General features: G+C 41.9%; 1 protein-coding gene and 1 non-coding gene across 3 annotated transcripts in view; both read left to right on the top strand.

Annotated features, from left to right (window-relative positions):
* Positions 1-23,123, top strand: part of cdk2 (cyclin dependent kinase 2) — a 33,596-nt gene extending 10,473 nt beyond the window's left edge. Inside the window, exons 3-7 of one of the 2 annotated variants that reach the window (XM_060821154.1) lie at positions 3,962-4,082; positions 6,882-7,052; positions 8,458-8,574; positions 18,671-18,874; positions 19,656-23,123. In XM_060821154.1, coding sequence (XP_060677137.1) covers positions 3,962-4,082; positions 6,882-7,052; positions 8,458-8,574; positions 18,671-18,874; positions 19,656-19,760 — 718 coding nt within the window. In that variant the 3' untranslated portion in view covers positions 19,761-23,123. The remainder of the gene's footprint in view (positions 1-3,961; positions 4,083-6,881; positions 7,053-8,457; positions 8,575-18,670; positions 18,875-19,655) is intronic. The other variant, XM_060821155.1, reaches the window with a different exon arrangement.
* On the top strand, positions 15,132-15,204 carry trnai-aau (transfer RNA isoleucine (anticodon AAU)). Its single transcript has one exon. It is a non-coding gene; the product is annotated as a tRNA-Ile (tRNA).
* Positions 23,124-23,446: the final 323 nt, after the last annotated feature.

Here is a 23,446-nt window from a genome sequence, read left to right on the forward strand (position 1 = left end):
TCCCTAATGGAAAAATTCAGGTGAACATCAAACTTTATCCTCTAACAAGGAGGCAATGGCCTAGTGGTATTATCACTAGACTATTAATCCAGAAACTTTGGGATCCAGGCTTGAATCCAGCCATGGCAGATGGTTGTATTTAAATTTTAAAAACTGGAATTGAAAATCCACTGATGACCATGGATCCATTGTCGATTGTCAGAAAAACCCATCTGGGTCACTAATGTCCTTTAGGGAAGGAAACTGCCATCCTTACCTGGTCTGGTCTGGTCTACGTGTGACTCCAGATCCACAGATGTAGTTGATTCTCAAAGTCCTCTGAAATGGCCTAGGAAGTGACTCTTGTATTAATCACTATGATGTTTCAACAAAGAAGTGAAACAGATGGACCAACTGACATTGGCCTAGGCACCAGAAAAGACAATGGCACAAACAGCCCTTGCAAAGTCGTCCTTACTGATATGGGGCTCGTGCCAAAATTGGGACAGCTGTCTCCCAGGGTAAACAGGCAACAGCCTGACATTGTCTGTAAGGTATGATTTTATGAGGATGACTATATCCTTGACACCATCATCACCATTCCTGATTTTCTCACCAACGGAACAGACCAAGCAGTCGTGGCACATTGACTCAGAGGGCAACTCTCTTCCAACTGTATACAATGTTCAACCTCAATCCATGAAGGCTCATGGCTTCAGGTTAATCATGGGCAAGGAAATCTCCTACTGATTTACCATGTACTGTCCTCCTTTGGTTGATGAATCAATGCCCCACCATGTTGAACAATACTTGGAGGAAGCACTGAGGATGGCAAGGGCACAGAATGTACTCTGGGTGAGGGATTTCAATATCCAGCACCTGAGTGGCTTGGCAGCAATACTACTGATTTGAGCTGGTCAGGTCATAAAGGACATAGCTGCTAGACTGGGTCTGTGGCAGGTAGTGAGGGAACCAACAAGAGGGAAAAATAAACCTGACCTCATCCTTACCAATCTGCCCTCCGCTCCAGATGCATCTGTCTATGACCGCATCATGTCAGAGTGACCACCACACAGTCATTGTGTGAATGGAATCCCACTCACATTGAGAATACTCTCCGTCATACTGTGTGGCACTCTCACTGTGCGAAATGAGCTGGACTTCAAACAGATCTAGCAATTCAAGACTGGGCATCCATGAGGCACTGTGGGCCATCAACAGCAGAATTGTACTCCAGCACAATCTGTAACCTCATAGCCTGGTATGTCTCACACTCAACCATTACCATCGAGCCGGGGATCAATGCTGGTTCAATGGAGAGTGCAGGAGGCATGGTAGGAGCAGCAGAAGCTACAGGCATACCTAAAAATGAGATGTCAACCTGGTGAAGCTACAAAACAGGACTACTTGCATGCCAAATGGCAAGTGATATGCAGAAATCAGCAATCCCACAACTAATGGATCAAATCTAAGTTCTAAAGTTCTACCAGATCCAGTCATGAATGGTAGTGGACAATTAAACAACCACAAATATCCCAATCCTCAATGATGCAAGATCCAACAAATCAGTGTAAAAGATAAGGCTGAAGCATTCATAACAATCTTCAGCCAGAAGAGGCAAGTGGATGATCCATCTCTGCTTCCTCCAGTGGTCCCCAGCATCACAGATACCAGTTTTTAGCCAATTCAGTTCACTCCACATGATATGAAGAAATGGTTGTAGGCACTGGACAGTGCAAAGCCCTGACAACATTCCAATAGTTCTGAAGACTTGTGCTCCAGAACATGCTGCTCCCCTTGTCAAGCTCATTCAGTGCAGTTACAACACTGACTGTGTGGGCTTTCCCTAGGTATGTCCTGTACACAGATGGCAGGATAAATCCAACCTGGCCAATTACTGCCCTATCAGTGTATGTTTGGTCATCAGTAAAGTAATGGATGGTGTCATCAACAGCGCTATCAAGCAGCACCTGCTCAGTAACGCCCAGTTTGGGTTTCGCCAGGGCCACTCAGCTCCTGACCTCATTACTGCCTTGGATCAAACGTGGACAAAAGAGCTGAATTCCATGCGTGAGAGTAGAGCCCTCGACATGAAGGTCACTTTTGACTGTGGCATCAAGGAGCCCTCGCAAATTTGAAATCAATGAGTAGCAGGGAGCAAACTCTCTGGCTGGAGTCATACCTGGCACAAAGGAGGATGGCTGTGGTTGTTGGAGGTCAATCATCTCAGCTCCAGGACATCTCTAGCTGGAATTCCTCAAGATAGAGTGCTAGCCCCAAACATTTTCAGCTGCTTCCTAAATAATATTCCCTCCATCAGAAGGTCAGAAGTGGGGGCGCTTGCTGATTGCATAATGTTCAGCACCATTCATGACTCAGATACTGAAGCAGTCCATGTCCAAATGCAACAAGATTTGGACATTATCCAGGTTTGGGCTGACAAGTGGCAAGTAATATTTGCACTTCACAAATGCCAGGCAATGACCAGCTCCAACAAAAGACAATCTAACCACTGCCCTGTGACATTCAATGGTGTTACCATCACTGAATTCCCCCACTATCAACATCCTTGGGACTACCATTGGCCAGAAACTCAACTGGACTTGCCACATAAACACAGAGTGGCTACAAGAACAGGTTAGAGGTTAGGAATGCTATGGCAAGTAACTCACCTGACTTCCCCAAAGCCTGTCTATCATCCAGTGACAGAGAAAGGAGGGATGGTGTGTGTGTGTGTGAGAGAGAGAGACAGACAGACAGAAAGACAGATTATTTCAGGTTGTGACCTCCTATCAAAAGTGGTAAATGATGGACGTGGGGTGCTTGTTGGGGAGATGTGATGCTGTGGTAATGTCACTGGGCTACTAATACAGTGGCCCAGTTTAATGCTCTGAGCATATAGATTTAAATTCCACCTCACAACTGGTGGAACAGTAAGTTTTTAATTAATCAGGAATTAAACGCTAGGCTCCATGATGATGATCATAAATAGATAGGTTTTTATGAGAAAACAATTTGGTTCACTAATACCCTTTGAGGCAAGGAAATCTGCCCTCCTTACCCAGTCTGACCTATGCATTAGTTCAGTGTCAACAATATGGTTGACTTAACTGAAGTCTGAAATAGCCAAACAAGCCACTCCATTCAAAGGTATTTAAAGACAGGCAACATCCCATGGAAGAATAAAGAGAAACAATGGAAAATTTTGGACAAGAAGTAACAGATTTTAAGCAAGTACAGAGGGAGGGATAGGAGGGAAGAGTTGAAAAGGCAGCTGCTGCCTCTTTTTCAAAAAAAAATGGGAATAGCAATTAGGATCTGAAATTGTTGAACACCATGTTGAGTCCAGAAGGTTGTAAACTGTCCAATGAGATATTGTTCCTCCAGCTTCTGTTGAGCTACAGTTACGGGGTCAAGCACAGTGGGAGTGAAGCAAAGAATGAAAAAGACCAGGAACCAGAAGCTCAGGGTCACGCTTTGTGAACCGAATTGAGATGCTCAGCAAAACAAATTGAAATCTGCATGTGCTCTGTCGTAACTCAGACAGAGTTGCTAATCTCACCAGTTTGCAATGGTGCAAATTTTGTAAAAGGACCTGTGTAGCTCATGCAGAAACTTTTGAATCTCATCAGTCTGGGTTGAAAATGGAGAGTGTGACAAGAAACTGATCTACGAAGAATGTAGTAAATCATCTTCCTCTGAGTTATAGACTATCATTATAACAACAGCTTGCATTTATATAGCACTTGTTTAAAGTGCTCAAGTGTAAATAGAGGAAAAAAACCCCACTAGTTTTGCATTTGCTGCTTGCCAATTGAATCTTTTGAAATGATTTAATCTATTGTGAGTCCTGCAAATTTCAGTATTTGTGACCATACAGTTGGTGAGAATTAGGTCTTTCAAGAAGAAATTGGGAATGAAGTTGGAACCCGTGGCTGGATTACTAGTATTCCTCTTTTCCCCTCCCACCCTACTCCTTCAGGTTACTTGATGTCATTCACACGGAGAATAAACTGTATCTGGTCTTTGAGTTCCTGCACCAGGATCTGAAGAAATTCATGGACATCTCCTCTGTCAATGGGATCTCATTGCCACTCGTCAAGGTAAAGTCATGTGGGTTTCATAGGGCAAAATTAAAAATGGAACAGATCCAAAGCAGGTCATCTTCTTGAGGTGGCTGGTATCTGCCCTAGTATGCGCTTTGCTGTGCAGTGACTTAATATATAAGTTTTCCAGACAACGTGGTGGCTGTATCTGTGGTGCCAATTAAACCTGTTCAATTCACAAATGTGTAGACTTTCCTTAACTTTTATAGCGTTTAGAAAACTTCATATAAATGTGTTCTCCACCCTATTAAAACTTCCCCAAATGATATTTGATAAATTCATTGGATTAATTCTGCAATTGATGGGAAGCTGCACTTGCACGTTTCTTATTCTAGGGGAATTACAAAGTTCCTTCACAACCAATTTATTGCGTTTTTGAAGCTTTGTTGTGTAGGCAGACATGGCAACGACTTGCACAGTGCAAGGATCCACAAATGGCAATGAGGTAAATGACCATTTCAATCTGTTTTTGACAGTATTATTTGAGCAGGAAATGTTGGAAAAAGAGTTTATTTCAACGACTATGCTAGGATCTTTTGCATCCACCTGAATGTCTCATCCAAATGACGCAAAATCAAACAGTGGATCTGGTTTTCAAAATTATTTACTAATCTGGATAGCATAATTTTTATGTACTTTTATCAGCTCATGTGTGGTGGACAATCATTCTGTATTACAAATTGCTTGGTATTTGCAGATTTGTACATTGAGGATCCTATTGAGTTCTGTATACTTGGATTAGTATTCTTCATTGACCAAGGGGAGGAACCATCCTTGGCAGAAGGTTTGACTGGAGAAAGAAAGATGGGTCAGAACACACATTGGGCATTCTACTGAGCCATCACGTAGTCCCTTTTGGTATTTCGGAGGGGAGTATGGTGCTGTGCCTCTGCAGGAAGTGGTCCTTTACCATCCAAAGCTACCTCCAAACAGCTTGTGCGCACAATTTGTAACGTCATGCTAACCTTTCCTTTTGATGGTGGCATGTTTAACTCGGAAAATCCTTTGACTGCATTTGTGGGGAAAGCAATATTTGTTACATGTAGAAGAGCAACAGATTTCATCTTTTAATGTGTGTCAATTTCTTAGGTAATGATAACCCTCACTTTCTTTAACTGGGGTTTTCAAACCAATTTTAGTTTTCGCAACCTGAAGTCACCGCCTACTTTCACAGTGCCAGCTTGTGAATTTTCACAGTGTGAAGATTTTGCTCTATCCCCATGTGACTCTGGAAATGACCCCATGTCCAGGGTGTCATTTTCTCTCGTAGGGGCGTCTGGAACCAGAGGGTATAATTGAATGGTGGAATCATTCTTGATGAGCTGAAGACCTTATCCTGATTATATGTGAACATTTTACACATTGTGTTTCCTTAGATCCTTTTATATTGATGCTTTCCAATGTTTTCAATGTAGTCCTGTGTCACCCACACTTTTTTAAGATGACCCCTGCTTTAAACTGCCGGAATTATCTGCTGCTGGGCAAGCGAAGGATGACCTACTGGTTCATTGCTACTGTTGATATCATTGGATCACCAAAGCTCTGCACTCTGGTCTTTGGCATTATGTGTCTCAATTCTACATGAGTTTTATCAGTTCTTGAAAACTAGGTCTTCTCTTGAAGCAAGTGAACATGATTCTTTTCAACATTTTGTGAGAGAGATTTCTTGTTTATTGTCCTTTATGATTTTCAAACCTACAGACAGCTAGGGAATGAGGTGGGGGAGTGGAATCTCAATATTCTGCTATCTTTACAGCTGTGAATGTACACCCATGAATCTTATTGTTTAATTTTTTTTTGAATTGCAAGGCTTTCTTAATTTGCTTTTAATTTTGAGCTCAGACCCTGCAGCCATTATACACTCTAAGCTGGGAGTGTGAGCTGACCTTTAAGAGCAAAGGGTGTGGAATAGAGTGGTGTGAGCAGAATTTTTGTTTTTTTTTTAAAAGCTTGTGAGACTTGCCATTTTTACTGCTAGGACCCAACCCTCTAGGTTAAGTTATTAGTCCATGTTTGAAAAAAATGCAAGGATTTAAAGCTGCCTGATAACTGTTCACTTGGTCAGAGTTTCTGGCACAGCCTGTGAGCTGGTGACCCCACTTAGGGAAGCCCTGGTCTAAAGACCATACTTATCACCTGAATTAGCTATATGAATGGGAGCCCAGGAGTCTCCGATGAAGTTTGCATACTAGCTACGGAGTGTGAGCTATTCCAGTTCTATATATCATTGACTCCAATCCAGTGGTTACTGTGATTTTTTTTTTTCTCTTTTTACAAGTAGTGCCCTTACACTCCTGTTTTTTTTCTTTTTTTTCTTTATTTTATGCCGTGTGAGGTTCTCTGTTATTTTTTTTTTCTTTTTATAATTAACCCCCACACTACCGCCTAACTGCGGTAGTGCTTATTTTTTCCCCAGCACCCATGGTGTGTGTGTGCAATCGTGAGACACAGTGAGAGACACAAAGTGCACAAATCTTTATTCAATTTCCACCACCAGGAAGAAAGGAAACACCCGGGTGGCCAGTGACAAGCAGTGCCCTTCACATCAAAGAGGGCAATGCTGTGTGATCAAAACAGTGAAGGGGAGGGCAGGGACTAAATCAAAATAGAGTTGGAGGGGGAAATAATGCACTCCACTCCCTGTGGCACCCACCTCTCCCTGAACAACTCCAGGGTGTTGGTGGACACCGCGTGCTCCTTCTCCAAGGACACCCGGGCTCTAACGTAAGTGGTTACTGTGATCTGTGCATTTGGTTATTGTGTATTGGTTAATAATTATGTGTTTCTCTTGTTCAGAGCTATCTATTCCAGCTGCTGCAAGGACTTGCATTCTGCCATTCTCATCGGGTACTTCACCGTGACCTGAAACCGCAGAACCTCCTGATCAATGCAGAGGGTGCAATTAAACTAGCTGACTTTGGACTTGCAAGAGCTTTCGGCGTGCCTGTTCGCACATACACCCATGAGGTATGTTGTCCCCTTAACTGAATACAGTGATTCAAATGGACAGCAACATGTGCCAAAGTATCACGGGATGGGAATTGTTAATTTTGCTGTGTTATGACACTGGGTAAACCCCCCTGCTAATTTAAATCCGACAAACAGAAGCTCATCTCAAGAGGCAAAGAACTATCTCAGATTTCAGTATTTAAAGTAAAAATTAACAATTTTATTCTTTAAGTCCAACAGAGAACATTAAAACCACAACTATTTACAACTCCTTTCTCTTAAACCTATCTTTTACATCCCACTCTACAATACTGGTCTGATACATTTCCTCTTAAAGTTACGGCAAATCAACTTTGAACCCAGTTGTCATCATCAGAGTCAATCTTTCTCCGTAGATTTCTCTAGGTCGGCTTTGGGGTTCTGCTGCACAAATTTCTAATGGATAGGTACCTTTCAGAGAATAGTTGGCTAGCAGTCTATACTTGTTGGTGTTCTTGGCAGTTCTCGCCCAGCTGTTCAAAATGTCCAGTTTTATACCCTAAAACATCGGATCATTTCATTGGTTTGATGTCATCAAAACATTAAATTCAAATTTGATTGGATTTTGGTATTTGGGACATAATTTAAACTGGCCAAATTTGAATCTGTTTTTGTACCATGGCAAGACAGCACCAGCTATTTATGTCAACCAAATGTTACGTTTTTAAATTTTTCAGCACACTGTGCTTTCAGTCCATACCAGCTTCCTCTCTCTCTCTTAAAGGTACAGCATACACTTATACCTTCATAACAGCTGCAAGTAATGTAATCATTCCCAGAAGCTGAGGAGAGAGCAATGGGTGACAGGTTTTAATGGGCAACTAGAGGCTGGAGCTTCTTGCGTTTGATAGTAACTGCGACTGGGGTTGCAGCTTAACAGTGAAACTCATTGTGTCATTCAGTGGCATAGAGTTTCATAACTGCATTTTTCTGTCCTTGATCCATTTGCTGATGGCCTTTGAACTCGTTCTGAAATTATTTTTGTTTATTTTGAGTGGCAACCAAAATAAAATAAAATGGGCCTTTTTTTAATATGGTGCAGGAGTTGAGAAGATATGACCACTGTTCTTTGGATTGTGCTTTCCATGGATGCTGCCTGACCTGCTGAGTATTTCCAGCATTAATGGCTTTTATTCCGAGGGTTAGAGCTCGGGTAAGTAGGAGAAATAGAGACCAAAGGAAAATTATTTGTCAAATTTAAATACAATAAGGTGAATATTTATTAAAGAATGTTGAGTGCCTCGATGTGGAATTCTCTGCAATTCCTCCTTTGTCAGGGACTGTATTATTATTGGTAAATATCACTGTTTGGACTAAAATGTCCAAAGATCTGTTAGAGGAAGTAAGGTGGGTATGAGTTTGAAATTTTTTTTCTTTTTTGCAGGTTGTCACATTGTGGTATCGAGCCCCTGAGATCCTCTTGGGATGTAAATATTACTCCACTGCAGTTGATATCTGGAGTCTTGGCTGCATCTTCGCAGAAATGGTAACGGATTCTAAAGTTAGTGCAGCTCTGTGATAAGATGGTGATTAAACTGAGACATACATCAAAAACACATTCCTTTCTTTTATTAAAAAAATCCTCTTTACATTTCTTCCTGTGTTCCTGCAACAGGCTGTTCATTCTAGGCAAGAGCTGATGGTTATTTATTGGCTTGGTTTTATAGTTTGATAACATGGAAGTGTTGACGTGGGACTCTTGCTTCTTGGTGGGCGGCACGGTGGCACAGTGGTTAGCACTGCTGCCTCACAGCGCCTGAGACCTGGGTTCAATTCCCGACTCAGGCGACTGACTGTGTGGAGTTTGCACGTTCTCCCCGTGTCTGCGTGGGTTTCCTCCGGGTGCTCCGGTTTCCTCCCACAGTCCAAAGATGTGCAGGTCAGGTGAATTGGCCATGCTAAATTGCCCGTAGTGTTAGGTAAGGGGTAAATGTAGGGGTATGGGTGGGTTGCGCTTCGGCGGGTCAGTGTGGACTTGTTGGGCTGAAGGGCCTGTTTCCACGTTGTAAGTAATCTAATCTAATCTAATCTTCTCTTGCCTCCTCACCCATCCCACTGTTTCTTCCCTCCCGTTTGCCAAAATGTCATAAAGCCTCAAATAAATTTTTATCTGGAGTGGGGAATTGTGGTGAATTTCCATTGAAATGGACATTGGAGCGTTGATCCCAAAATAAGAGGAGCAAGAAAACATTGATCGTTAATTAACACAACCCTGATGATAAATCTGGACATGGGATTTTTCTTTACATATTCATCAGTTGTTCAGTTTAGAAATGCATATTTTCTGTGGTTATGTCTTATTTACAAGACCTGAAACCTTGGACGTGTTGTAAGGAACAAAAGTCAAGAAGTGCGCAGATAGTGAAAACCCCTTATTTTGGACACCCATGTCTTCACCGTTTGAGTAGGGAATAAATTGCACAGCTGCCTTTGGCTTGATCTATGCAATAAGTGATCTTCTGAACCAGGGGTCTTTGTAGAGGTTTGAGAAACAACTTCAGGTACGTGAATCTCTACCAATGTACCCCATATTGTGAAAAAGTCCAACTCTCTGATCTCAACAGTCTCAGAAAGCTGCAAAGGTATGCAGGGTATGGAAGCTGTTTTCAAGAATCTGTGTATAGGAATTGGTTGAGGTGAATCTTATAGATTTGTTTAAGAGGAAGCTAGATAAATACCTGAGAACGGAAGGAGCGGAAAGATGTTTGAGAGTTGTAAATAACTCCTGAAAACACTGATTTGCTAGGCTTTGGCTGATTGCTAGGTAAAATCTCTTTTTGACCCATTTTGAGTAACCCAATAAAACACTATTCTTACGTCCAAGTAAGACTGACTTTAATATAGAAAGTGAGATAACTATGTGGTGATGGGAGGAGGAAAAACATCTTTTCATCTGATGAATTTATGCAAGATTGCCTGGAGTGTTATGGGATACAATCATGTCTATTCAGAATCATTTTTTTTTAGATTACTTTTTTAGATTACTTACAGTGTGGAAACAGGCCCTTCGGCCCAACAAGTCCACACCGACCCGCCGAAGCGACAACCCACCCATACCCCTACATATACCCCTTACCTAACACTACGGGCAATTTAGCATGGCCAATTCACCTGACCTGCACATCTTTGGACTGTGGGAGGAAACCGGAGCACCCGGAGGAAACCCACGCAGACACAGGGAGAACGTGCAAACTCCACACAGTCAGTCGCCTGAGGCGGGAATTGAACCCAGGTCCCTGGCGCTGTGAGGCAGCAGTGCTAACCACTGTGCCACCGTGCCGCCCATGTTCCCAAAGGAGTATTTGATTGCTATCATTTGCACTCAGATGATCTCCACCCTCTCTCCCTACCCTAACGTCTATGTGATCAATCTCATCAGGTTTCACCATGAGGCCATGAGAGTGGGATATGACATAGTTCATGACTTTGCTGCAATAGACTTGGGGAGGATGGGTGATAGGGAAGGCAAGAATTGAGAAGACATGTTCGAACCATTGCTGCGAATGTACAGAACCATTTCTCATAAATATTAGTTTTATCTTTTTTTAATCTGATAAGTCACTTCAATATATCCATTTGATTTTTAAAATTATTTAACTGAAAAGCCATTGGATATTTTCCCCCTGCCACAATTCTCTTCCACCCCCATTCTTCAGTGGACAGGACAGACTGGTAAATGCTCAGACCTTGGTCTTAAGCCCCATTACTTTCCCGAGCACATTTTCTCCAGTGATAGTCACTGTATTTATTTTCTCTCCTCCTTTTGCTCCTTGATTATTTTAGTATTTTGGAAATGCTATTACTGTCCTCTACTGTGAAGACTGATTTATTCAATTCCTCTGCCATTTCCTCATTCCCCATTATTATTTCCCCAGTCTCATTCCTCAGAAGCCTGTGTTCACTTTGGCGTCTCTCTTCCCTTTTATTTCTTTAAAGGAGCTCTTGATGTTACAGCAAGTTTACCGTAAAAGTTTATCTTCTCCATTTTTTTTTGTCATGTTAGTTTTTAAAACTCCCAATGCTCTGGCTTACCACTAATTTTCACCAAATTGTATGTTTTTTTTCCTTTCAATTTGATGCGATCCTTTAACTTCCTTGGTTAACCAAGATTGGCTTATCTCTTCTGAGACTCCTTCTCACTCACAGGGTGTATCTTCACTGTGAAGCATGAACTATTTTCTTATATATCCATCATTGTTCCCCAGCTGTCTTTGCTGCTAAAACTCCTTTTCCAGTCCACTCCAGCCAGCTCTGCCTCCATTACTTTGTAATTGCCTTTGTTTAAGCTGAGTACAGTTAGAGAATCATAGAGATGTACAGCATGGAAACAGACCCTTCAGTCCAACCCGTCCATGCCGACCAGATATCCCAACCCAGTCTAGTCCCACCAGCCAGCACCCAGCCCATATCCCTCCAAGCCCTTCCTATTCATATACCCATCCAAATGCCTCTGAAATGTTGCAATGGTATCAGCCTCCACCACTTCCTCTGGCAGCTCATTCCATACACGTACCACCCTCTGTGTGAAAAAGTTGCCCTCTTTTATATCTTTCCCCTCTGACCCTAAACCTATGCCCTCTAGTTCTGGACTCCTGAGCCTAGGGAAAAGACTTTGTCTATTTACCCTATCCATGCCCCTCATAATTTTGTAAACCTCTATAAGGTCACCCCTCAGCCTCCGACGCTCCAAGGAAAACAGCCCCAGCCTGTTCAGCCTCTCCCTATAGCTCAAATCCTCCAACCCTGACAACATCCTTGTAAATCTTTTCTGAACCCTTTCAAGTTTCACAACATCTTTCAAATAGGAAGGAGACCAGAATTGCATACAATATTCCAACAGTGGCCTAACCTATGTCCTGTACAGCCGCAACATGACCTACAAACTCCCAATACTCTGACCAATAAAGGAAATCATACCAAATGCCGCCTTCACTATCCTATCTACCTGTGACTCCACTTTCAAGGAGCTATGAACCTCCATTCCAAGGTCTCTTTGTTCAGCAACACTCCCTAGGATCTTACCATTAAGTGTATAAGTCCTGACAAGATTTGCTTTCCCAAAATGCAGCACCTCACATTTATCTGAATTAAACTTCATCTGCCAGTTCTCGGCCTATTGGCCCATCTGGTCAAGATCCTGTTGTAATCTGAGGTAACCCTCTTCACTGTGCACTACACCTCCAATTTTGGTGTCATCTGCAAACTTACTAACTGTACCTCTTATGCTCGCATCGAAATAATTTATGTAAATGACAAAAAGTTATTTCCGACTCAAGTTCCTCTCTCTCAAAGTGAATGCTAAATTGTACCATGTAATGGTCACTGTTTCTTTGATCCTTTACTCTGACATTATTACACATCAGATCCGAAATAGCCATATCCCTAATTGGATGAAATGAGGGTAGAAATTGGGGAACGCTGACCATAATGTTTCAGTCTTCCCCGGACTCTGAGGAGGTGCCAGAAGACTGGGAAATTGCAACATTTCGCCTTTGTATAAGGAAACTTGTAAGGCTAATCCCAGCAATGACAGACCATTCGGTTTAATTTTGGGCAAGAAGCTTCTGGAAATAATTAATCGGCATACAATTAGTAGTTACTTTGGAAAAAGGGTAGTTTGATTAGAAAGAGTCCACATGGATTTCTGAGGGGGAAATCTTGCTGGTGTTTTTTTTTTGAAGAAGCAACAATGACTTGCTGAGCAATGCTGTTGATATGGTTTACATGAATTTCCAGAAGGCGTTTGATACAGTGCTGCACAACAGACTTGTAAGGAAAGTTATGCGTCATGGTATAGAAGGGACAGTAGCAATTTGGATACAAAATTGGCTGAGTGATAGGAAACGGAGAGTAAGGGTTAATGGATACTTGTTAGGGCTGGAGGAAGGTTTGTAGTGCACTTCCCCAAGGGTTGGTATTGGCACCCTTCCTTTTCCTGACCTGTATTAATGATCTGGAACTTGGTGGGCAGGGGACAATTTTAAAGTTTTCAGATGATACTAATCTTGGGAGAATTGTAAACTGTGAGGGGGACACTGTGGAATTCCAAAAGGACATTGACAAGTTGGTGGAGTGGATGGATAGGAGGCAAATGAGGTTCAATACAGAGAAATATGAGGTAATACACTTTGGTAGGAGGAGTATGGAAAGACAGTATAAAATAAGCGTGCAATTCTGAAGGAAGAGAGGGACCTGGGCGCATATGTCCACAGATCATTAACGGTAGCAGGATAGATGGAGAGAGCAATTAATCAAGCTTAGTATCCTTAACTTTTGTGAATAGGGGCAAAGAGTATGAAGGCAAGAAGGTGATGTTGAACTTAAAGACATTTGTTAGTCCTCAGCTGGAGTATTGTGTACAATTAAGAACGCCACATTATACGAAAGATGTGACTGCATTGAAGAAGGTACAGAAGTGACTTACAAGGATGGCTCTGGGAATGAGAAACTTAGTTATGAGGGTACGTTGAAGAAGTTTGAATAAAACCCGAAAGAACTGCAGATGCTGTAAATCGGAAACAAAGACAGAATTGCTGGAAAAGCTCAACCAGTCTGGCAGCGTCTGTGAAGAGAAATTTAAAGTTAACGTTTTGGGTCTGTTGACCTTTCCTCAGAACTGATGGTAGCTAGGAAAATGTTGGTTTACATGCAGAAGATGGGAGGGAAGGGGATAAGGAATAAACGATAGTTGGGATAGAGCCCAAAGAGAGAGAGAAGACAGTTGGACAGACAAAGGAGTGGATAACAATCTGGCTGGGAGGGTGAATAGCTGTTAATGAAGACGACTGTTAGTGGTTAACAATAGGTAGTGTGTAACGGCAGGCTGTGTGATAAGGCGTGGTGTGTGTGTGGTAGGGGGCTGGGACATGGGAGAGTTCAGGCCCTAAAATTGTTGAACTCTATAGAGTCCCAAGGGCTGCAGGGTCCCCAAGCAGAAAATAAGGTGTTTTTCTTCCAGGTTGCACTGCAGCAAGCCTGAGATAGAGATGTTGGGCAGGGAAGGTGTGTTAAAGTGGCAGGCAACTGGAAGCTCAGGGTCATTTTTTTGAGGGGCAGAACATAGAAGCTGGTGGGCAGAAGTGCAGGAAATGGGTCGGACCCGGTTGAGGGCCCTGTTGACAAAGGTATTGGGGAATCCTCTGTTGAGGATGAACATGAACGTTTCAGAAGGAGCCTCCGCTCTCACCCCCTCTCTTCCTTCCTGCAATAGCGATAGAGTTGCCATGTCCTTACCTACCATTCCACCACATCCGCATCCAGAGGATCATCAGCCACCATTTTCACCACTACCTAACACTCACATTTACCTCCCATCCCTTGTCCACCTCCCGCGGGGACAGTTCCCTCTGGGACACCCTGGTCCACTCTTCCTTCACTCTCAGCATCCCCTCCCCACAGCCCTACAACACCATCCTCTGCAACTGTCGAAGGTGTAAACCTGCCCATTTACCTCCTCCCTCCTCAGTATCCAAGGACCCAAAGATACCTTCCAGGTGAAGCAGCACTTTACCTGTAGTTCACACAATCTAGTCTACTGCATTCGCTGCTTACAATGTGGTCTCCCCTACATTGGGGAAACGAAGCAAAGACTGGATGACCGCTTCACAGAACATCTACGTTCTGTCCTGCAAAAAAGACCCTGAGCTTCCAGTTGCCTGCCACCTTAACACACCATCCTGTTCTTTGGCCGCTATCTCTGTCTCAGGCTTGCTGCAATGTTCTGGTGAAGCTCAGAACAACACCTCAATTTCCTGCTTGAGGACTCTGCAGCCCTCTAGACTCAATATTGAGTTCAATAACTTTAGGGCTGAACTCCCCCGTGTCCTAGCCCCCTACCCCACACACTTGGCCTTGTTTTCACATAGACTGCCATTACACACTACCTATCGTTAGCCACTAACAGCCTCCATTAACAGCTAATCACTCCTCAAGCCAGATTGTTCCCTACTCTTTTGTCTGTCCAATTGTTCTTCTCTCTCCCTTTGGGCTCTGTCCCCACCTTCCGTTTACTCCTTATCCCCTCCCCCACCCTATCTTTTGCATGTAAACTAACTGTATGTCAGTTAGCTCAGATGATTAGAGCGTGGTGCTAATAACGCCAAGGTCATGGGTTCAATCCCCACACTGTCCAAGCATAGTGTTGAGGTTTGCCACTGAGCAATGCTTGCAGTGTTTGGGTGGGTCATTATTTTTTGGGGCAGCATGGCAGCTCAGTGGTTAGCATTGTTGCCTCTCAGCACCAGGGACCTGGGTTCGATTCCAGTCTCTGGTTACTGTCTGCGTGGAGTTTGCACATTCTTCCTGTGTCTGCGTGGGTTTCCTCCAGGTGTTCCGGTTTCCTCCCACATCCTCCAAAGATGTGCAGGTTAGGTGAGTTGGCCATGGGAAATTGTCCCATAGTGATAGGTGCATTAGTAGGGATTGGGGGAATGGATCTGGGTGGGTTACTCTTCGGAGGGTCAGTATGGACTTGTTGGGCTGAAGGGCCTGTTTCTGGACTGTAGGGAATCTAATCTAAATTTTCCTAGCTATCACCAGTTCTGAGGAAGGGTTACTAGACCCGAAACGTTAACTCTGATTTCTCTTCACAGATGCTGCCAGACCTGCTGAGCTTTTCCAGCAACTTCTATTGAAGAAGTTAGAACTGTTCTCCTTTGAGAGAAGAAGGCTGACAGGAGGTTTAAAAGAGGTTTTCAAAATCACAAGTGGACTGGATAGAGTGGATGAGGAGAAACTGATGCCACCTGTATTGATGCATTTTTTTCAAAGCCCTTCAGCTCTCTTTAAAGAAAATTACATTGCATCTACAGCACAGAAATGGATCATTTTGCCCAGTATGTCTGTGCTGGTACTTGCATACTATATGAGCTGCCTCCCACCTTGTCTATTTTAACCTGATCAACATGAGTTCCTATTCCTTTCTGTATCATGTAGTTTCTCCTTGAATACATCTATAGTGTTTGTCTCCACCACTCCATGTGGTAGCAAGTTCTGCTCTGAGTAAAGAAGTTTCTCCTTGGATTTCTTTTGTGACTCTTAGGGGCGGCACTGTGGCTCAGTGGTTAGCACTGCTGCCTCACAGCGCCAAGGACCCGGGTGACTGTCTGTGTGGAGCTTGCACATTCTCCCCATGTCTGTGATGGTTTCCTCCGGGTTGTCCGGTTTCCACCCATAATCCAAAGATGTGCCGGTCAGGTGAATTGGCCAGGCTAAATTTCCCATTGTGTTAGGTGCATTAGTCAGAGGGAAATGGGTTCAGAGGGTCGCCGAAGGGCCTGTTTCCACAATGTAGGGAATCTAATCTAATCTATTTATGACTCTCCGTTTTAGGCTGAACACGACTACCACATGGAGTCTTCTGGTTCATGAGGAGAAGGCAGGAGAAAAGTTTCTCGCTCCTAATCAGCCATGATCAAATGGTGGAGCATTCGGGCTAAATGGCCTAATTCTGCTCCGATGTCTTATGGAGTAGTGGAGGCTAACAGCAAAGATGCATTTTAAGGAGACACACTGCATGTGTGAACCAAGACAGCAAGCATTGGAAGGCTGTTTAGTTGCAGGACACATATGCAACTTTGTCCTCCTTGACACTCTCATTTTTCTCCTTCCCGTCACTAAACAATCACGAGGCGCAAGTTTCAATCTGATTCTACTTTTCCAAACCAAGGGACACAAAGGCCAATGATAGCTTCAAAAATCCTTCATGTTTATATTTATAGATCACCATCTCCACCTTAAATTATGCATGAATAAAACTACCTGAAAGGAACAGCACGACTGAAAGAACCAATCTATTCAAAAATCAGACAATATATTACACACATGAGAAGACAGGTAATAATTGGGATAGATTTTTCCTTTGCCCTATTCATGGGCAAAGAAAGATCTGCACACAGTTCACTCTAGAGCACATTAGAGCACCCCACCCTGTGACTCCAGTCTTGCTAGAAAAATCCTTGCTTCATGCAATTGAAGTGATCACTTTGCCTTTGCCCTCCAAAACTTGCTGTCTTGGCTCACACATGAAAAATGGTCACTTGAGCGAGGCAGTGAAAAATGCCTCGTGTCTGTAGAGCTTGTGCCCAGTAAGAAAACACATGCCTGCTCAAGAATTATGCGTAATCCTGTACTACCACAGAGGACACTTCTGCACCCTCAGGGAGCAAGGGGAAATTTAGGTTGAGGACTGTTCTTTGTGACAGTGTTCATTGTGCAAGGAATAGATTAAACAGAGCTCCTCTGAATTCTGCTTTCAAATAGCTGCATTGTTTAAATGTGGTGTATGATTCCAGTGTGCTGGGCTAATGATGTAATGAAACTTGCTGACCCATTCCCCTTAGGATAGAAATTTTTGCCCTCCATTCTACACATACTTTTGCCTTTTTGTTGGATAATATGCCCACTGTGTTTTGTGGAATCACAAGCAGTCTGGTGAAGCAGTAGTTGTATGTTTCACACTGAGGTTCTTGGAGGGTCGGACTGGGGAAGAAAGGGTACATTGTTAACTAAATATTCAAAGCAGTTGAGCTCAAGCTGTAACCATTGCATAACCAGATTACTGTGCACATTTGCAGTGAATCTATATTTCTTTTATCTGCAAGCTATATGTGTTATGTAGACCATGTGATCAAACCTTAATTCGCCAGAAGAATAAAAGTACATTGCTGGGACCATGGCTATGTCAGACTTGCTAACCTTTCCATGTCAGTATTTGGATTTTATCACCCATTGATAAAACCAAAAAAAATGTAAAAGTAGATTTATTCGTTGCTTTTACTCATTTTTATTTTAAAATGAGCCCTAATAGTGAAACTTTCATTTTGAAGGTGGACATTGATTCTTGTGTTTGTAGATGGCAGGTTCCGCAGCCAAGAAAGCAAATCCAGTTTTTTAAAAAAAAGAACTGCAGTGCTGGAAATTTCAGAAACAAAAACTGAAATTTCAGGAAAAACTCAGCAGACCTGGCAGCATCTGTGGAGAGAAAACACAGTTAACTTTTCAGGTCCAGGGTCAATTCTTCAGAACTGTTCACTGGACCCAAAACATTAATGCTGCTTTGTCTCCACTGATGCTACCAAAGCAAATATAGTACCTTCAGTCTGTGTAAGTTAATTGGCTGCTTTTTGTTAGTTTGCTTCTGTTGATTCATGCGGTAAAATTGTTGGTGTACAAACCACTGAGGCTGTACCTACAATTTTCCAATCTATCTTGATTGTATTGATGTCTGCTAGACATCAGGGTAGGGAGAGGAACGTGACAATGTGATTAACCTTTATCTCCCTGCTCCTGTCTTCCGCTGGGACATATACAGTGTGGGCAAGGGCAAGCTGTGTTTTTTAATGCTCTGCTAACACTGCTGTCTCAGCATGTGCATATGGTCACTGGTGACAAACCAGGGAGTATCTGATCTTGTAACTTCAGAATTAGAGGAACAGCAGTGGAATCTTGGGTTCTAAACTATTTGATGCTCCAGATATGGACTGGATACTTGCATGTGAAAACTCAAAAGAGCACAGGTATAATTCTCAGTTGAGAGTGCATAGGGTGTTTTACTGAAGCAATATTGCCAATTCTGGTTTTGGTTTTGTTTGCCTTAGATCACTAGGAGAGCCCTATTTCCTGGAGACTCTGAGATTGATCAGCTGTTTCGCATTTTCCGAACACTTGGAACACCAGATGAATCGGTCTGGCCAGGAGTAACCTCCATGCCTGATTACAAGCCCACATTCCCAAGGTGGATTCAGCAGGATCTTGGTAAAGTGGTACCCCCGCTCGATGAGGTTGGCAGAGACCTGTTAGCGGTGAGTCATGAGATACGAGTACAAGCAGCATGTCATATAAAGATTTCAAATAGTCACTTACCCGCATTGATCTGATGATCAGTCTGTGGAATTCCATCCAGGATCCTGGGAAAGTGAGAAAATTTGAGAGGGGAATTTCAATCATCTATACCTGTGGATTAATTTGAAATGAAGAGGTCAGAGTCCTAGGTTCACTGTTTACACTTCAAACTTTGGCTTTGAAACCAGAGCAACCTCAGAACCAATGGATATTTTCTGTCCTGCTTAAGTAACAGTGTCCACAAGTTGTGAAAATCTGGACTTGATAACAGGCAGAGAGAGAAAGAAAAACAGTTTATCATTGATATAAGCTGGTAGCTTCTTTAAAAACCTGGCAAAGACTCTACTTGTGCCCTCTTGAGTATCTCTGATTTTAACCTCTCCACCATGGTTAGCCATGCCTTCAGCTGCTACAGCCCCAAACTTTGGAATTTTTTTGTCTAAACCTCGCTGCCTTACACTCAGGTGCTCTTGAAAATCTACCTCTTGGACCAAGTTTTTCACCATTTGGTCTTGTTTTTTCTTATGTGACTCGATGGCAAATTTTGTTTTCTAATGGTTTATGAGGCATTGTGGAGCTTTTTATTACTTTAAACCCACTATGTAAATAAAAAGCTGTGGTTGTTCATTCTACTACAAATCAGTGCTTCACTATTCTTTAAATCTCTCTTTGATCTTTCCCTTACTTTTTAAAAGTTGTTGCTGAATTTTAACTGACCAATTTGATCCCTCTTTCTTGCAGCAAATGCTTCAGTATGATCCAAGCAAGCGGATCTCAGCAAAGAGTGCCCTGTCTCACCCTTTCTTCCAAGATGTGACCACACCCATCCCTCAACTTCGAACTTAAAATCCAGCTGATCTGGAAATCCTGAAATGTCATTTGGAAGGAACTGATGAGGCAGTGTCTGTTCATATTGTCATCCAGTCTTTATTCCCAGAAGTACCAAAGATCCATGTATTGGTAATTCACATCTCCAGCAGAGCTTTTTATTTAACAAGTTCCATATGATTTTTGCAAACATTTAAAATTTAACTTTCTTATCAAAGTATTTTTCATAATCCTTGGAAAAATGGGTGATCTCCAGTTGGCTTTTCTCGTGAGACCATCCTTCCAATTTATCATGTCAACATATTGGCTACACAAAGAGTCACAATGACTACATTTGTGCTTTATTTTTAATTCCTACAGTAAGCTCTGATTGTCATCACTCATCCAGAACAGCATTAACGAAGCCCTGGTGAGATTCTTTCATCTGAAAGAAAATTACATTTGCATTAAAAGGTCCCAGTGACTCAGATGCAAACCTCCAACTCTGAGCCATATAAACCAGAAGGTCCTAGTTTTATTCACAGTACCGACTGATTTCATCCAAGGTTAAGATAGAGGTGACTGGGTTAGGCCCTCTTTCCCCCCCCCCCCGAATTCCTGTATAGTGAACCTTGTTGGCAGTATGGATAGGTGATGACGTAGATGTGACACTACCTGCAGTTGGATGGTCAGGTAGCACTTATTGTCCAGTCTGGCATGTGAAAAATGGCCTTTTAGGCAAGGTAGCAGAAATGCCCTGATTGAGTTCAAAGTGAGAGTTGATTTTGGACAGCAGAAGAGAAAATTTTAAAAGTATGGGATAAATTGCTCTGCGTCCATTCTAATGTTGAGTTATGAAGGACTCTGGTGCTGGATTAGTGAATCTCAGCCAGTGAGGACTGTCCATTCACCAGTGACACTCTGGTAGGAAGGGAGAAAGACGAATTGAGTCTTTGTTCTTAGTTAGTATCCAGCAGTCTGTTTCAGAATATGTGTTTTTGCAGATTTCTGGTGAACACAGGGTGAAGCATGGGTTGGAAGGGAGTTGGGGAGAAACTGGTCAAAAGGGAAATAAAGATTATTAGAGAAAGAGTCAATTATACTTTGTTGTAACAGTATAATTAGATTAATTGAGCATTTTGCTGAATAGGTTTATTTTCTAGTTGCAGTAGGTAGATTCTTGTGGCTTTTCGGAAAGTCACTTCAGGTGAATGCATGATAATGAAGTCAGCCGACAAACTCAGTGTTGAGATTTTTTTGTCTCTTCTCATAAGAAGCAGTCATGCACTTGGATGCTGATGGTTACGAGATAGCCTGTGCTGTACTATAGATCTTGACATCAATCCAACCCATCTGATCCTGTTATTCTTGGTCACAACTGCAGTTGACATAGTGGCACGATTCTAAGACATAAATATGGATCTACTAGTATTGAACAATACTGGAAGAAAAGCACCAAAAAACAAGGAGGAGATTGAGCTGTACAAAAGAAAATGCACAAGCTAATGCTTAGAAACTGAAATTGTATGGAATCTTTTGGAGCAAGTAATTTTTAAATTGAGGTTGCCTCCATCTCATTTGAGTCCACAATTCCCCAAAATTTGAGTTAGAACTGTGCAGGTTAGGATTAGTGGATACTGTCACTTTAAGACAATATAGCAATGCGCATTTTTGAACAATTTCTTTGTTTTAATCTGTTATGCATAATTCTAAATTTGAATCTGCGAAGGGATTATTTTTACGATGTTTTGAGAATGGATATAAGTATTGTTACCTACATAAGCTCATCTGAACTCTTATTGGGGTTTAACCAGTGCTTGTCCTATCTGAATGCAATACAACCATCCTGATACTCTGGGCTTGGATTGTGGCCAACTTACTCTGCATTAGTAGAAGGTTAAGTACTGTGAGATTACCTGGCCAGCAGGATCAGCATTTCTTGCAACATAAACATGTCAAGCAATTATAAGTCTGGCTTTTGCTTTGTTTTGGTGTTTCCAATTATCTCATGGACTGCATACTTTGCGCCTGATGGTCAACAAAACTGAATCGGGTTCTCCCTAAGCAAGTCAAATCCAGCAGGTAATTGAGTAATCCAGTGAAGAAACTGTGCTGCCACTTGGCACCTTTTTTTTTGGTGATAACGTAAGAATGCACTAAATGCTTCCAATGAGCAGGAATTGTAGTAACATGATTGTTCATGTAATCTTACAATGTCTATCATTTTGGGCAAGTCTGGGATGTAGCAATACTAACTTAACTACTGTTCATCACAGACTTTCATCCTTCCCACCTGTGCACCCCTGAAGAAAAATTGAATGAGATAATTGACCCAAATATGCAAAGTGGTTAAATCTTTATGCCCCTTTCAGTGACTAAGTAATGGTGTGTATGTGAAAACTGCAACACAGAGGAGAAAAATCCCTGATTCAATCCCTAGCCTGCACTGAGTTAGATGGAGGTGCAACAATGAGCCTAGATATCCCTTGGCTAGAAAAGAGCATTACTTCAGTAAACTGTCTCCTCTTCCATTGGTAAAATCTTCCCAAGCTATTCATTTGCTCATGGCACTCTCCTACCTCACACTGTAGTAACTAAATTAATTTCAGACTATAGATTGATATTACAAAAAGCAGAAAAGTGATGAATAATTGAAATTACATTCATATTTGCAAACTTAAAAATTCCATGCAGATTAAAATTGAGCTGATGAACTGTTTGCTTTTAATGTAGGGATGTTACAAATATTGCATTCATTGCTGCGTGTTTCTGTGATTTTTGCCTTTTGGGAGATCAACTATGGTTGCACTGGTGGCTTTATCTGACCAACTTTGCCAAAATAACAGGCTTGGTTACTGCTTTGATACTGTCATAAAATTTTAGGTGTGAAGATGAGTGCTGTTTAGTTTTTTTTAAACTATTCATGGGATTTGCATTTGCCCTGTTTTAACTCTTGTATAGAAAATTAAAAATATTTTGTTGACTGAATTGTCTGTGTTGAAAGATTGGAAATTGGATTCGAGATGGTGGATGAGCTTTTTTTTCCCTGAGACCCAACAAGAGAAGAGGGGGTTTGAGTCACCTTTTCTTGTGCTTAAAGCTATATGTATCTTGCCATGTTTGTAATTTGGGCTTCAGTGACCATTGTAAACTGGATACTCCTATCTAGAAATGTCTTCAAGCATGTCATTTTCTTCAGCTAAACTACTAGGCGACATGTCTTGAGCACTGTAGGGCCTTGCCAATCAATATCATTTTAATACTTTGTAATTCACAATTACCAGAATAAAGACCTTGTGACTTTTTAATTTTTAATCTCTTGGTAGTTAAAGCTGAAAATGTTTGAATGATTTAATGAGTCCATTTTTGTGGTGCCTGCCAGTCTCAGAAATGTTTTAGAGACTCCAGAAGTAAGATAATTTAGTTTCATTTTGTTTTGTTGAAAGCTTATCTTAGTTACTTTATTTGTTGTCTTTTATATTTAAAATAAAAGTGTAAAATTGGTTCTGTTGACAACATGGGGACACTCCAGTGTAATCCTTTATGGAATGAAAACAACATGCTGGAAACACTCAGTTTTGGCAACATCTGTGAAAAGAAAAACGACATCAACATTTCTGGTTAAACATTACTACTTCAGAACAGCAAACACTGTCCTTGAACCAATGTTTCACAAATGTTTTCCTGTTGTAACCCCATTTTGAGGTTTAAATGTTATTACAACT

Source organism: Hemiscyllium ocellatum, chromosome X (assembly GCF_020745735.1).
Source record: "Hemiscyllium ocellatum isolate sHemOce1 chromosome X, sHemOce1.pat.X.cur, whole genome shotgun sequence".
In the NCBI taxonomy this organism is placed as follows: domain Eukaryota; kingdom Metazoa; phylum Chordata; class Chondrichthyes; order Orectolobiformes; family Hemiscylliidae; genus Hemiscyllium; species Hemiscyllium ocellatum.